The 17,184-nt window shown below is 42.7% G+C and overlaps 1 protein-coding gene and 1 long non-coding RNA gene across 2 annotated transcripts in view; one reads left to right on the forward strand and one right to left on the reverse strand.

Moving 5' to 3' along the window:
* The window catches only part of LOC120989518 (AP-1 complex subunit mu-1), a 50,251-nt gene that overhangs the window by 9,528 nt on the left and 23,539 nt on the right, over positions 1–17,184 (reverse strand). The window contains exons 2-8 of the mRNA XM_040417667.1: positions 15,368–15,524; positions 13,925–13,992; positions 11,182–11,312; positions 9,147–9,294; positions 6,477–6,603; positions 2,313–2,455; positions 2,151–2,222 (exon numbers count right to left, since the gene is read on the reverse strand). Coding sequence (XP_040273601.1) covers positions 2,151–2,222; positions 2,313–2,455; positions 6,477–6,603; positions 9,147–9,294; positions 11,182–11,312; positions 13,925–13,992; positions 15,368–15,524 — 846 coding nt within the window. The remainder of the gene's footprint in view (positions 1–2,150; positions 2,223–2,312; positions 2,456–6,476; positions 6,604–9,146; positions 9,295–11,181; positions 11,313–13,924; positions 13,993–15,367; positions 15,525–17,184) is intronic.
* LOC120989519 lies at positions 406–17,053 on the forward strand. Its single transcript, XR_005776270.1, has 3 exons — positions 406–969; positions 4,834–4,836; positions 17,043–17,053. It is a non-coding gene; the product is annotated as an uncharacterized LOC120989519 (long non-coding RNA).

Genomic DNA, 17,184 nt, shown 5'->3' on the forward strand with positions numbered 1-17,184 from the left:
GTCCGCACCCACTCTGCAAAATTGCAGAACCATTCATACGGTCGTGTGAATGAGCCCTTGGTCATATATGGATGTCTAAGAAGTACAGCAGGATGGGGAGAGGATAAAATGGAATAAATGCATGGGAGGGGGGGGGGGGGGGATTTCATTTTTACCAAAGAGGGATTAAAAGAAAATGCTGTATCTGTCTATATTGATAATGTGCAGCAGTTGGGAAATTAAAAGTAGATCTAAAGACAGTTAAATGGAAGAATAGTTAATGTTCTATAATCCAATATATCTGCAAATCTAAAAAATTGATTGGTAAACCATGGTTTGGAAAAACTTGAAGTAAGACTGTCTGGGAAGGGAGGGGTGAACAAAAATAGATCATGGAGGAACATGAAGCAGATAGAGAAAATTTCTTAAAGAAAACATATCAAATATCACATATGAAAGACATGGGGTGGTAAGACATGGGGTTGTCCTTTGACCAAAGAAGGGAATTAGGATGTATTGGAGCTAGTCAAAGCTTCTCTATTTCCATCCATTTGAAATATGCATAAACATTAGACCAAGCAGGAAGCCTTCACAAGTGTGTAGCCCAATAATCCAATACCACATCCGGAACTGCAAACCTCCCCTATGCTTAGGTGACATGAGGACACTGTTAGGTATCCTGCGTTTCTCACCCCAAATGAAATGGAAAAAGGAGGACTTTGAGGCACAGAAATCTTTTAGTGGGACAGGTAACGTTTCAAACAGATATAATTCCTTAGGTAGAAGAGTAATTTTAAATAAGGCTATACGACCAAATAACAAAAGCAGTAGGGTGGCCCAATTTGTTAATAAACGACAAAGTTCTCTAAATAAAGGAGGGAAGTTATGGGCATATACTGTATTATAAGAGGGAGTCAGATATATCCCTAAATATTTTATTTATTAGTACACCAATGGAATTTGTAATTCACTTGGAGGAGGGACTGAAGAGTACAAGATATATTAAGTAGAAGAGCTTCAGTTTTGGTAGCGTTAATTGTATAACAAGATAAACAGCTTAAAAAAAAAAAAAAAAAAGTCTAGCAGAGTAAATACATTGGGCAGAGCAATATGAGGGCTAGACAAAGTAAGTAGAAAATCACCAGCAAAAAGGGGTATTCCCATCTCCGACAATGAGGGCATATCGCTAGGATATGCCCCCATTGTCTGATAGGTGCTGGGACCCGCACCTACAACGAGAACGAAGCGGGGATCGCTGTGGCTGGAGGACCCCAGATTTCCTGGGGTCCGTCCACCACCAAGCGCTGCCCATGCTCCCAATCATTTCTATGGGGCAGACGGCAATAGTCGTGCCAGCGCTCGGCTATTTTCGACGGCCCCATAGAAATGAATGGAGGGCAGCTGCGCACGCGCAGTGCACCCTCCGTTCATTTCCCGGCTCCATTCTCATTGTACGTACGGGTCCCAGCGGTGGGACCCGCACCTATCAGACAATGGGGGCATATCCTAGAGATATGCCCCCATTGTCTGAGATGGGAAAACCCCTTTAAATTCTCGATCCCTAAGATGTCAGGATTGTCCCTAATTGCAGCTGTCAAAGATTCTATACATAGTATGAAAAATAGAGGTGAGAGGGGGCACCCCTGGAGCGTACCATTACGAATGTGAATAGGGTCAGAGTAGACATGGGGTATTTTAATGGATACTGTGAGACTGGAGTATAAGACCTGTGTAGTGAAAAAGAGGGACCTTTCAAGCCAAAAGTAGTGAGTGGAGAATATATCGGGCCAGTTCAGGCGGTCAAATTGGGAGAATTTTTTTTCATTTTTTGGAACAAATAACATAAGCCTAAAATTAAAATGTTTTGCATTCCAACATTCCAAGACCCATAATTATTTTTAGTTTTCTTCCGACAGAAGCCTTCATTTTTGCGGGACGACTTGCAGTTTTTATGTTTAGGTACATAACACTTTTTGCTGCGTTTTTTTTATCCAAAGGATAGAGGATAACTATTAGATCAGCGCTGGGCTGGGACCCCCAACAATCACAAAAAACTAGGGCCCTGTACCCTGTGAAGACGCCCAAAATAAATGGAGAGGCCCTTCAGGCATGTGCTCAGCCACTCCATTTCTATGGGAGTTCTGGAGATATCTAAAGATAAATGTACCAACCTTGATCATATATTCAATTCGACTGTGGGAATGTTTTTCTATTACAGATTCAATCCAGATGAGTGGCTTCACCTAAGAGAGTGAAAAATAAGCACTTAGAATGTGCAACTGAACCAGAGCGTTCAACTACAGGCAATTTCCCTAAGATATGAGCACACTTGCATGAGTATTCAGGCGATAAGACATGAGCTCAAACTCCCCATCTGGAGGAATGAAAGATATAGTCCTGTCATTTTCAAATCTTGATAGACGAACACACTGGTGAAACTTGACATCTTCCAGCTCCACAGACTTGCTCTTACCACCTATAAGGACATACATCATGTAAGTCATCAATGTGTGCAAACAAACTGCATATTTGGTATACAAAACGATTTGTTGGATGCTAATCAAATATTGTTCAGGCGACCAATTTTTTTTTTGTCCAAAAGGGGTTTTCCGGATTCCATCCTTCAAAATAATAAATTTCTGAATGTAGCTGTGATTTTCTATTTTATTTCTTTTAACTTTATTGCGCTTATTTTCCATTCGGGGTTGTGGTCACATGACCATGTTCATGCAGCTTTTTCTTATTTCCTGTGATGTTATGCCTATGTCCGTGTCAAATCAGCAATAGGGGCAAGTGATACGTAACTATCTGGGTGGGAGGAGCTACAAGCTAGCTGGGTGTTAGTGGCGGTGCTGGAGCTGTGGCAGAGAAAAAAGTGCATCATGGATATGGTTAGATACAGAAACAGGAAGTGCTACCTACAGAATGTACGTAGCAAAAATGGGCAAAAGTCAAAATGGTCGCTTCACCTCCCACAAAAAAAAATAATAAAAAGTGATCAAAAAGTCACACACCCCAGAATAGTATCAATGAAAAGTATTGTCCCGCAAAAATATTAGCCGTAACACAGCTCAGTACATATTAAAAAAAAAAAAAAAAAAAAAAAGTTATGGGGGTCAGAATATGGCAATGCTAAAACGCAAGAAAAACTATATATGTGGTGTATCGTTGTAATCGTAATGACCAGGAGAATAGAAGTAACAGTTTTACCGCATAGGAAATGGTGTTTAAAAAAAAACCCATAAAACTGTGGCAGAGTGGTTTTTTTTTAGAATTCCACCCCATTTGGAATTTCTTGTCCTGCTTCCGACCACATTGTATGCAACCGTAAATGGTGCCATTAGAAAGTACATCTTGCCCCGCAAAAAACAAGTCCTCATATGGCTATGTGAATGAAAAAATAAAAAGTTATGGCAAAAAAAAAACTAAAAATCACCCAGTCTTGAAAGGATTACACAATTCCGTACTGTTGTCCCAAAAAGCAAGGTACGCCTGATGTCTGGCACACAAACATATGCCCAAATTACACATTTTTGGAGTAGATAGCAATGGCATTGCTCTAGTGCCTGAGCCTTAACTAGCTTATTCAGATGATCATCTGAGAAAACACTGCTAACACTTTGGATGGCTGTAATCAAATTTGTATCACAAGCACAGCTTGATCATCTCCATGGAGTCATTTATTATTATTTTCATCCCACTATAAAAGGAGTTGCAACAAGTTTAAAAGTTATCTGCCATCCACAGGATAGTGGGACCAATAGCTAGGACTCCACCCCGATTCTGAGAATGCGGCTCATGTTACCCTGTTCTCTTGGAATTGCTAAGGGTTCTGATGGTTAGACCCCGATCAATCGGATAGTCATCCCCTACAAAACCCTTTATTTATAGGTGTCATTTCTTGTGGCAGAATATTTCTAAGTTTTAGTACTTTTAAAAATCTGTTTTTTTTACTCCCTGCCTTCCCTTTTATTTTTCTGTTCACATAGCTACATAAGGGCTTTTTTTTTGCGGGACAAGTTGCACGAATGTCTCACGTCACTAAATTCTAATGTCACCATTTAGTATTGCACACAATGTAGTGGGAACCTGGAAAAATTTTCAGTTGTAAGTAAACAGAGCTTAGCCCCGCCCACGCTAGTTGATACTAGTCGTGACGTCAGTGGGCCGACGGTAAACAGTGAGAAGGCCGCGGCGCTACTGGAGCGCCGCTGCCTTCTCAAACAGCTGATCGGCGGGGGTCCCGGGTGTCGGGGATAGATCAGAGGATAGATCAGAGGATAGATCATCAGTTAAAACAAAGTGCAGAACCCCTTTAAAGAGGACCTGTAACCTCTCCTGACATGTCTGGAGTTTTCCAGGATATTTTGTATTGATGACCTATCCTCAGGATAAGTAATCAATATCAGACCGGCGGGGTCCGACACCCCTACCCCTTGATTAAAGAGAAGGCCGTGTGCCATGCCAGCGCAAAAGGCTCCCTTCAATGTTTATCTGATCGAAGCGGTGAGCAGGTGTTATTACAAGAAGCTTCAATGGGAAAGCTAGTCCTTCACACGGGTAGACATAACTGACAGAACTACCCTAGCCCCCTAATTCCGCAGACTTAAACCCAATTGAGCATCAGTGGGACTACTTCGTGAGGGATCGGTCATGCCAAACTAATTTAATCATTTTCTATGAGGAAGTAAGTTCTAGACTTGACAGCGGAGAATCAATGGATGTCGTATATCTGGACTTCTGCAAAGCATTTGACACTGTACCACATAAAAGGTTAGCATATGAAATGAGAATGCTCGACTGGGAGAAAATGTCTGTAAGTGGGTAAGTAACTGGCTGAGTGATAGAAAACAGAGGGTGTTATTAACGGTACACACTCAGATTGGGTCACTGTCACTAGTGGGGTACCTCAGGGGTCAGTATTGGGCCCTATTCTCTTCAATATATTTATTAATGATCTTGTAGAAGGCTTGCATAGTAAAGTATCAATTCTCGCAGATGACACTAAACTGTGTAAAGTAATTAACACTGAAGAGGACAGTATACTGCTACAGAGGGATCTGGATAGATTGGAGGCTTGGGCAGATAAGTGGCAGATGAGGTTCAACACTGACAAATGTAAAGTTATGCACATGGGAAGGAATAATGCAAGTCACCCGTACATACTAAATGGTAAAACACTCGGTAACACTGACATGGAAAAGGATCTAGGAATTTTAATAAACAGCAAACTAAGCAGTAAAAACCAGTGTCAGGCAGCTGCTGCCAAGGCCAACAAGATAATGGGTTGCATCAGAAGGGGCATAGATGCCCGTGATAAGAACATAGTCCTACCACTTTACAAATCACTAGTCAGACCACACATGGAGTACTGTGTACAGTTCTGGGCTCCTGTAAACAAGGCAGACATAGCAGAGCTGGAGAGGGTCCAGAGGAGGGCAACTAAAGTAATAACTGGAATGGGGCAACTACAGTACCCTGAAAGATCAAAATTAGGGTTATTCACTTTAGAAAAAAGATGACTGAGGGGAGATCTAATTAATATGTATAAATATATCAGGTGTCAGTACAGAGATCTATCCCATCAGCTATTTATCCCCAGGACTGTGACTGTGACACGGGGACATCCTCTGCGTCTGGAGGAAAGAAGGTTTGTACACAAACATAGAAAAGGATTCTTTACGGTAAGAGCAGTGAGACTATGGAACTCTCTGCCTGAGGATGTGGTGATGGTGAGTACAATAAAGGAATTCAAGAGGGGCCTGGATGTATTTCTAGAGCGTAATAATATTACAGGCTATAGCTACTAGAGAGGGGTCGTTGATCCAGGGAGTTAGTCTGATTGCCTGATTGTGCAAAGCAGTAATCAAAGCAAAAGGTGGCTACTTTGAAGAACCTAGAATATGACACATTTTCAGTTGTTTCACACTTGTTTGTTATGTATATAATTCCACATGTGTTAATTCATAGTTTTGATGCCTTCAGTGTGAATCTACAATTTTCATAGTCATGAAAATAAAGAAAACTCTTTGAATGAGAAGGTGTGTCCAAACTTTTGGTCTGTACTATAATATATATATTCATTCGGGAAGGAATTTTTTTATTCCCCTAAAGTGGGGAAAATTGTCTTCTACCTCACAGGTTTTTTTTGCCTTCCTCTGGACCAACTTGCAGGATGACAGGCCGAACTGGATGGACAAATGTCTTTTTTCGGCCTTATGTACTATGTTAATTATTGAGTTTGCTCTATGGATCCTCCCTCCAGCATCTGTGGGATGCACTGCAGTCAGCATGGCTCCAGATACCTGTGACAACCTACCAGACCTTAGTCACACACAGCCTGTGTAGATGCTGTCCATGCTGTATAAAGTGGTTACTCGGGTGGTCATAATAATGTGACTCGACTGTTTACAAGTTTAAAATACTAGGTACGTTGACTAGAACATTTCCATTTTTTTTGTAAAAGCTGTGAAACTAACAAAAGGAATAAAACTTACGTCCTGTATTTTCAAAGAGAACTTTGTCATTTAACCCCAAGCGCAGTTCTGGCATTCCAGACAGAAAGACTCTCATTTTAATGGACCCAACAATCTCACTTCTTAGGACATTTCCATTGGCACTGACCTAAGAGGGGGGAAATAAGCACAGATTTATTACTAGCAATACCCCCAAAAAAAGAAATGTTTTTGACAAACAAAAGCCTATTAGACAATTCATTTAACTGAAGGGAACTACAAGCATATCTACAGAACTTCACTTTGCTGATTAGTGCCCACATCCCTGCCATTGACGTTTTTTCCAACGGAAATCAGCTACAGGTGGGCAGGGAGAGACGGGATCTCTCGAATGTGACGACTTATCAACATGCACTAGAGCTATTCAATACAAAGTATTGGAAAAATGGCTAGGTCAATTAAAGAAAGCGATCCAGCAGGGACTGTTCACTAATTTATGCTTCCCTTGTTAGGACACCATAAATCTGGTGACAGATTCTCTTTAGGGCTGATTCACACGGGAAACATGGGGTGTGCGCGTCAGCCGCATCTCCCGGGCCAACCGTAGCTCCTCTGACCCAAATAGACGGTAACAGTCATTTATGCTGCAGTTAGTCCCTATCAGATCACGGATTTATTGTACTGTGGTCATATCAGCACGCAGCAATAGCCCAGCAATCAGATTGAGACTGTATCCTTAAAGAGGACCTTTCATCGGTCCAAACATTGTGAACTAAGTATCATGACATATACAGAGGCGCCCAGGGATCTCACTGCACTTATTATACCTGGGCGCCGCTCCGTTCTAGCGTTATGTCCTCCGGTATCTTCGGGGACTTGGTTATAGTAGGCGGAGTCTGCCCTTGTTCTGCTAGGTGTCTCCTTCTCCTAGGCTGTAGCGCTGGCCAATCGCAGCGCAGAGCTCACAGCCTGGGAGAAAAAAACTCCCAGGCTGTGAGCTCTGTGCTGCGATTGGCCAGCGCTACAGCCTAGGAGAAGGAGACGCCCAGCAGAACAAGGGCAGACTCCGCCTACTATAACCAAGTCCCCTAAGTCTCCGCCTACTATAACCAAGTCCCCAAACATACTGGAGGACATAACGGGAGAACGGAGCAGCACCCAGGTATAATAGTAAGTGCAGTGAGATCCCTGGGCGCCGCTGTATATGTCTGTATACTTAGTTCACAATGTTTGGACCGATGAAAGTTCCTCACACAGTCCGTTTGTGTTAGGTTAAGGAGATGCAGGCGACACATGGACTGCATTTCCCAGGCTGTCCCCCGTTGTGTGAATCAGTGTGTATAAATAAAGAAAATATCAAAAATTCCCAACTCTACTCACGCTGCAGCCTGACTGGCCTACATCTACATTAAAGTGAAAGTCCACTCTTAGAGGTCACAAATTGCTGGACTTCCACAACACCAGTAGCCCTTCATCTTTAACGTACGGCACCCTGATCGGGCAGGCATCTCTGAAAACAGAGGATTAACCCATTATATGCTGCAGTATTCCTTCGTGTGAACATACCCGATCAACTCTAAAGACAATCATGTAACATACTCTGCATGATTCTTTAGAAACAGCAGTTACAACCTGCTTCACATAATCTATTTCTGAACTGCTGAGATATGATACATGACTCCAGAGATCCTGCCCCCACTTTAGGAAAATTAAATACCATCAATTACTCTTTTTCTGCTCCCATTATATATTTTCTTCTGTAGAAATGTCCTATACTTTGTCCGCAAAATAGACAACTATAGGACACGTTCTACTTTTTTTGGAGCCACAAATAATGTAGACCAGATGCAGAAAAATATAGTCATGTGCATGGAGTCATATTTATCATTTGTTTCTAGGTTAAAGCGGCTGTGTCCCCAGGATCAACCCTATACAACCAGGCATATAGCCCGGTAGGGTTGATGAAGCTAAGTAAATCGATATCTGTTCTGGAGAAATTAACTCTTATTTTTATGCAAATAAGTTATTGGAGCACCAGCAGGCGGGCTTATGCGGTTTAACCTCTGGTGCTCTATATACTGATGCCTTTATCCCCTTAGACGCGAGTCTAGCGCTGATCTCTCTCGCCTGCGCACTGGTTTCCTAGCATGGCACCTGCGCACCACATCATCTGCTGCTTGCCGAGCACAGAAGATGACTAGTTCGCACGCGCAGTGACTTCACCAAACCAGAGGTGGCGGCAACTGCAGATGAAGCCGGTTGTGCCTCCAATTTGGGTTAAGTGAAATCACGGTGCATGTGCACTAATCATTTTCGCTGCTCGGCAAGCAACAGAAGACGTAGCGGGCTGGTACCATGCTAGGAAACCAGTGTGCAGGCGCAAAAGATCAGTCCTAGACTCACTTCTAGCACTGTCAATCTAAGGGGAGGTGTCAGTATGGAGCACCAGGGGTGAGTCGCTGAAGCGGTGCTCAAACTGCATAAGCCCACCTCCTGGTGCTCCTACAGCTCATTTGCATAGAAATTAAAGTGTTAATTTCTCCTGAACGCTAGCAATGACCATGAAAAGAAGGATATCGATTTACTCAGCTTCATCAACTCTCCCAGGCTATATTCCTTGTTGTATAGGGTTGATCGTGGTGACAGAGCCGCTTTAAGTGTTTCAACTGCTATTTTATGACCAGGATATCATTAAATACTGTCTTTGCTTACAAGTAGATTCACAGACTCAATCACGTCCAGAAAAACTTCATTCTTTCTATATTTAATTCCCTCTGATCTCCAAGACACAGCATTGGTGACAGTGGCAGGAGGACGAGGAGCTCCAGTTTCTAGCTTGTGTCCCTCTTGAGTGATATACCTATGAATACGTAACAGTATACAAAAAATATAAGAGATGCAAGTACATTGCAAACATTAATACAAACATCTTTGTCAGATCAAGTTTGTGTTTCTTATTGAATCATTGCTCCTTGGAAGAATCAAGGGTGAAAGCAAACTGCACGTATCTACACACTATAGGCATCATCATTTCTTCTTAAAGGGTTTCTGTCACCCCACTAAAGTGATTTTTTTTTTTTGGGCTAGTTAAATTAGTTATATAGCGATATATTAAAATATAATAGTGTTCCTTACTTTGATCCAGCAGTTTAGTCAAAAAACAAAGTTTTATCATATGCAAATTCGGTCTCTACCAGCAAGTAGGGCGTCTACTTGCTGGTAGCTGCTGCAGAAATCCGCCCCCTCCTCTTGTTGATTGACAGGGCCAGCCGGGATCTTCTCCTCCGGCCAGCCCTGTCGGCATTTCAAAAATCGCGCGCCCGTGTTGAATCTGCGCAGGCGCTCTGAGATGAGGAGGCTCGTCTCCTCAGAGCTCCCTCAGTGCGCCTGCGCCGATGACATCATCGAAATAGAAGACGTCATCGGCGCAGGCGCACTGAGGGAGCTCTGAGGAGACGAGCCTCCTCATCTCAGAGCGCCTGCGCAGATTCAACACGGGCGCGCGATTTTTGAAATGCCGACAGGGCTGGCCGGAGGAGGAGATCCCGGCTGGCCCTGTCAATCAACAAGAGGAGGGGGCGGATTTCTGCAGCAGCTACCAGCAAGTAGACGCCCTACTTGCTGGTAGAGACCGAATTTGCATATGATAAAACTTTGTTTTTTGACTAAACTGCTGGATCAAAGTAAGGAACACTATTATATTTTAATATATTGCTATATAACTAATTTAACTAGCCCCAAAAAAAAAATATCACTTTAGTGGGGTGACAGAAGCCCTTTAAGTACTGTAATAGTTCATGGACAATACATGATATTCGCACTGCGGAATAAAAGAATTGTAAAGATTCTAAGAGGGAAAATCACTGAAAAGTGATCTCCTGACATGCCACAGAATTTTAAATCTGGGCAGTCTGATCTTGGGTTGCCACAAATTGTAGTACATACTAAATGGCCTGCCATTCACATCAGTGGCGCTCAGACAATGAAATCTCAGAGCCAAAGGGGCGTTGGGCACTCTCCAGACAGAAGTTTACACATTTTTTTTTTTCTTAAAATCACTGCTGGTCTGAGCAAAAAATTTGTGATCTTATAACATGAATCTGTAAACGAGTGTCATAGGGTCCTTGTTCTCCAGATAGTTGTGGGTTGTAGCCAGAGGATATTCCATAAAGGTTTAGGATGGGAATACTTCATTAAGCTTGAGTTATGCAAAATCAGGAATCCAGTTAATGAAAGGCATATGCTTTTCGAGATTTAAGATATGTACATGAGTTGTCTTAGTTCAATAAGAACTTGGGCAGCCCATGTAAATGTGCTAAAACAACAAAAGAATAGATAGATACTGACCCCTCTTCTACAGTGATGCTTTCAGCAATGAGCTGTGGTCCTCCCCACTACTGTTTGTTTTCCCGCCTGCATTGGTGACATTGTGTGCACACAGGTAACGGCTGCAGCTAATCACTGGCCTCAGCAGTGATGTCCCTTCCACTGCTGAGGCCAGTGATTGGCAGCACAGTGACCTGTGGGCATGAAACATTGCTGCTGCATCCAGATAACCTTGGTGGCGGGGAGGACTGGAAGAAGCGGTGCGAAAAGGAGTATTTCTTTATTATTTTAGCAGAATACAGGGTCTGCCCAATTTTTATTTATTTTTTTTAACTCTGACAATCCCTTTAATTAGATGTTAAATTCATATTCACTTTACAAACCTCCAAGCATCTTACAAGGTCCATCTATTAATACTCACTCTTGCAAAATTTTGCTATCAGTGGTTTGCGGATAGCCAAAATCCATTAATTCATCTAGTAACTCATATATTATGACAAAATTATCCCGGATACTTTCTTCTTCTAATTCTTTGAAATATTCAGAAAATACCTGTAGCAACATGAATGCACCAATTAACTGCAAACTCTAAGAACAAATGTACACAAAAACATTGTGGCTTGTTATTATTTCTTTTTCAATTCAATCTCTCCGGAATACTGTAGGCCACCCATTCCAGTTATTACTTTAGTTGCCCTCCTCTGGACCCTCTTGAGCTCCGCTATGTCTGCCTTTTAACAGGAGCCCAAAACTGTACACAGTACTCCATGTGTGGTCTGACTAGTTATTTGTAAAGTGGCAGGACTATGTTCTCATCACGGGCATTTATGCCCCTTCTGATGCAACCAATTATTTTATTGGCCCTGGCAGCAGCTGCCTGACACTGGTTTCTACAGTTCCGGTAAGTTTTCTGTCCGCTAAAACTCCTAAGTCCATTTCCGTGTCAGTGTTACCCAGTGTTTTATCATTTAGTATGTACTGGTGACTTGTGTTATTCCGTCCCATGTGCATAACCTTACATTTGTCAGTGTTAAACCTCGTCTGCCACTTATCTGCCCAAGCCTCCAATCTATCCAGATCCACCTATAGCAGTCTTATATATAAAAGCTGTGAAGAGATCGCAGCACTAAGCGGCGCTTCTGTGGATAGGTTATCAGTACCAAGTTCCAGGATAACCCCTGCAAGTCAAAAAGTGTTACCCCTCTAGATGTCTTGCACCAGTTGGGAAAGGTAATTGGTTATAGCTAAGGCTACTTTCACACTTGCGTTCAGAGCGGGTCCGTCTGGTATCTGCCCAGACGGATCCGCTCCTATAATGCAAACGCTTAGATCCGTTCAGAACGGATCCGTCTGCATTACCATGAACAAAAAAAAAAATGTTCATGATAATGCAAACGGATCCGTTTTGACTTTACATTGAAAGTCAATGGGGGACGGATCCGTTTGAAAATTGAGCCATATTGTGTCAACTTCAAACGGATCCGTCCCCATTGACTTACATTGTAAGTCTGGACGGATCCGTTTGCCTCCGCACGGCCAGGCGGACACCCGAACGCTGCAAGCAGCGTTCAGGTGTCCGCCTGCTGAGCGGTGGACAAACGGTGCCAGACTGATGCATTCTGAGCGGATCCGCCTCCACTCAGAATGCATTAGGACTGGACGGATCCGTTCGGGGCCGCTTGTGAGAGCCTTCAAACGGAGCTCACAAGCGGAGCCCCGAACGCTAGTGTGAAAGTAGCCTAAGAACCTTTAGGAGATCTACAGCTTTCAGTTTCCCAATCTATATCTGGGTAGTTGAAGTCCCCCACAGCAATGACCTTATTGCGATTTACCGGAAAGGAAGCACTACGGAGTGCTTCCCTGGTGTTCCGCTCCGCAAAAAGATAGAACTTGTTCTATCTTTTTGCGGAACCGACTGATCGCGGATCCCGTTCAAGTGAATGGGTCCATGATCCGCATGCGGCTGGCTCACAGTCTGTGCCCGTTCGTGTGCAAGAGGCCTTACATGTAGCAAATCTCTCTCTGAGGGATTCAGGAGATACATTTCTGCTACTCTAGGGTGGTGCCTCACATAGCGTTTAAGGAAAATTATTAATAAAATCGCTGTGCTTTTTGCAACATTTCTCCTGACTTTTGTGCCACATTTCAGCGAAAAACGCCGCTGCTACATTAGCTGTCAGGCAATAGGGAATTATGAAACAGACTAGAGTAGTGCATTTATTGCAGTCTTTTATGGGTCACAGCATGCGCTAAGTATTTCAGATAGGCTTCTTTATAGGTAACAAAAAGCTTTAAAAAAAAAAATGTAAAAAATAAATAAAAATGTAAAAAAAAAACAGCAACATAGAAAAAAAAAAAAAAAGGCTTATAAAGATGAAGTTTACATGGCTATTCACTTGACTACAGGACAAAGGCCTAGCTCACGCGTCAGTGTTTGGTCACTGATGCGAACTGTGAGCCAAAACCAGGTGTCAAAAACCTTGAACAAGCGTAAACCTTTTCATTATCCCTCATCTCTGGGGAGGCTCCACTCCCAGTTTTGGCTCACTACAGACTGAACAATGACATGTTAAATGTCCCTTTACAAAGGGCCAAGAATCCGCCAGATAATCACTAACTTGCGTTTGTTGGAAACACTCGTTCGTTGGGTAACTGGATGGTTTGAGCGGGCACTTAAATAGTCGTTTGGCGGCAGGAGATCGTGCCGATTAAATAATTTCTGCTGCCAGCAAACAATGAGTCTGTATGAGGATGAGCGATCGCATTAGCGATGGATCCTGCCCATACTATGGTTGAGATCGCTACATGTAAAAGCAGCGGGCACCTCTACTGACGAGCAAGCAATTGCCAGGAAGGAAGCATGCTGAATTGTCCCATCTAAAGGGATCTTAAGATGTGGATATTTCACAAACTTTGATGGGACTGTAATAGGCTGCAAGTTTTCCACAGACAATTCCGCAATTGAAAATTCACTGTGTCTGCCATGTATAAACATACCCCGAAATCAAGATGCAGGTCTATAGTTTATCATGTGCTTAATTACATCTAATCTACAGTACATGACTGCCCGAAATCATTTGTCATTTCTCCCCACCCATCAAGAACAGAACAGTCTTGAAATAGCAAAAGTAATGTCCACAAGAAGAAACAGCAACTATCCTCACCTGAATCACCTTGTAAAGGAAGGAGAATACCAAGGACACACAAGCATTCTTTTTGGATGTTGCAACCACTAAAGTACTGCTAAGGTTAACTGGAAAGTAAAAGGTTTACAAAACACATGCCACAGCAGTCAAAACAAGTAGATTAAAAAAAAGAAAAAAGTGAAATATAACAGAAACATGTCAAAACACAGAAAATCTAAAATAAAAAGTATCCTATCTTAGTAGTGTCACTGCTATTGTAGACATGATGGATTTGCTAAAAACCACCAGTACTAACTAATGAAGCTCAAAAGGAGCCACAATCCTGATCCAGTTCTGTTTTTGTCACTTTCCTGACAAAGATGCAGAGACATGGGCAGATGATGCCACCACTTGGCTGGTTGGTACGTTTCCTGGTACCACACAAAAAAGAGGCCATCACTGCTATCTCTGCAAAAAGAATTACAGTCTGAGATGGGGCATGGCATAACATGACTGCTGACTAGCTCCGCTTATCCTCCTCTGCTGCCAGCACAGTGCCAAGTCATTTGAGGAAGACTGGTTGCTTCAATTACGCTGCCTACCAACTCCAACTTTTTCAATAGTGTCATAAGGTAGAAGTCTCATCAACTAGTCTGTCTCAGAAGTCTCATCAACTTACTGCCTTATTATTAATTAAAATAGTTTAAAATTATTAATTAGATTTTTAAACAATACTTTAATAGGGCTCTCCGGAAATTAAGAAGCTACTGAAAATACTTAAATATTACTTTATTATAAAAATATTCCCAAATACATTTCCTTAGTTATAATGGGCTCATCTGGGAAGCAATTATCAGGGAAAATAAAATGGCCGTCGTCCCATTAGTACACACAAAACCTTTCCTAATCACACAGCAGGACAAGTTACTTCAGAACACTCCGCTAACACTGCCTCATCCTCCTTTCTGATCTGCTGGTCAGGATCTATGATCCTGAACACAGATTTGTAATCTTTAACGGAATGTAGCTCATGTGGAAACGAAGTACAGAGAGGAGGTGGGGATGTGGCTAATGAGCAACAGCACTTGTATGCAGTCTCTATTACCACAGTCTGTCCTCTCTGTACTTTATGACTCCTCATGAACTCCATTTCTACAGAGATTCAGCTCAAGATCTTATCAGCTGTATTCAAGATCATCCCTGACAAGCAGATCAGAGGAGAATGAGCCAACTCTTTAGCTCAGTGCTCTGAAGTAACTTGTCCTCCTGTGTGATCAGGACAGGTTCTGTGTGTATTACTAGGACGGTGGCCATTTTATTTCCCCTGATGATCGCTCCCTAGACAAAATGAGTCATTATAACTAGTGAAAGGTATTTGGGAATATATTTATAATAATATTTAAGAATTTTCATTTTCTTAATTCCCAGAGAACCCCTTTAATTTGGCCACAAGTATATACTCTGAACATAGAATAAGGATACAATATAAATTATTGTGTTTGATCCACATGAAGCGGACTCCTCCATGAGCCAAAATTGGTGAAAGCGCCCCTTCCTCTTCCTTTTCCATTAAAATCGGCATAAAGTGTTCAACTTCAGACATGTCCACATCTCCGCGGTAATTACGACAAATGAGAACCTGAAAGAATAAAAAAAGGCAATGTCTAAAGTATAACCTAAGTAAATAGTTTCCAATGTGAAACTCTGCTTCTTAGGCAAATACATTGATAGGAATGTCAACCGACAAACATAATTTAAACCATTAGTGACCACTTTTTACAGCAGTCATGATTGGTACTTCAGCTAGGCTGTGACCTTTTAGGCTGGGTTCAGATCTGAGCGTCTTTGATATGCGCGTTTAACGCGCGTTTTTGACGCGCGTTTTTGACGAGCGTTTTTTGCAATAGTAAACGCGCGTTTGTGTGATTGACTGCAATGTCCTATGGCCACAAACGCGCGTCAAAACGCCCCAAAGAAGCTCAAGTACTTGTTTGAGCGTAGGGCGTTTTACAGCGCGTTTTTCAGCGCTGTAAAACGCTCAAGTGAGAACCAGGGCCATAGGGAAGCATTGGTTTTCATGTGATGAGCGTTTTACAGCGCGTTTGAACGCGCTGTAAAACGCTCAAGTGTGAACCCAGCCTTAACGGCAGCCTAGTCTAAGTGCTGCGTGGCTCTTCCAAGTATAGATGAGCAGGAGCTTGGCTCTCACATGACAGATGGGCTCATGCTCTAAAGGGCCCAGATCAGAAGAATACAATGTAGAGTATAGCATAGTGTATTATGTAAGCAGAGGACCAGATGTCAAAGTCCTTTTGTGGGACTATTAACCCCTTAAGGACTTAGGGTGTACCGGTACGCCCTATTTCCCGAATCCTTAAGGACTCAAGGCGTACCGGTACGTCCTAAGTTTAAATCGCAATTGCGGCGCCGCGGGGATTAATCCGAACAGGATGCCGGCTGAAATGCCGGGGGGGGGGGGGGGGGGTCAGAAACGTTAAAATGCCCAAAATATATATTTTTCACACCCCCCCCCCCCCTGCACCCGAGTGATTTTATGGCGGCAGGTGGTGCAGGGGGGAGGGGGTTGCGGGTGGTGCGGGGGGCAGGATCACGATCCCCCGCCCGCCTCCTCTTGAAAATTCATTGGTGGCCAGTGGTTATACCAGAGTGTCAGCACATTGCTGACACTCTGGTATAAACGGCTGACATCTGTATGTTCTCCTCATGTTTGTGTAGGTTTCCTGCCACACTCCAAAGACATACTGAAAAGGATCTTCGATTGTGAGCCCCATTGGGGACAACATGATGCTAATGTCTGTGAAGCGCTGCGGAATATAGTAGCGCTATATAAGTGCATAAAATAAATACATTTGCAAATTAAAGGACTTGTCTCACTTCAGCAAATAGCATTTGTCAAAGAAAGAAAGTTAATATGAGGCACTTACTAATGTACTGTGATTGCCCATATTGCCTCCCTTGCTGGCTAGATAAATTTTTCCATCAAATTATACACTGCTCGTTTCCATGGTTATGACCATCCTGCAATCCAGCAGCGGTGGCCCTGATTGCACACTATAGAAAAAAGTGCTGCACAATATGTGCTCCTGCGGTCCCTGTGCTTTTTCCTATATTGTGCACACATGATCGCTGCTGCTAGACTGAAGAGTAGACATAACCATGGATATGAACAGTGTATACTGTGAAGGAAAAACCATTCTAGCCAGCAAAGGAAGCAATATGGACAACAACAATACATTAGTAAGTGCCTTGTATTAACTTTCTCTACATGATAAATGCCA

The sequence above is a fragment of the Bufo bufo genome, chromosome 2, assembly GCF_905171765.1.
Source record: "Bufo bufo chromosome 2, aBufBuf1.1, whole genome shotgun sequence".
In the NCBI taxonomy this organism is placed as follows: Eukaryota; Metazoa; Chordata; class Amphibia; order Anura; family Bufonidae; genus Bufo; species Bufo bufo.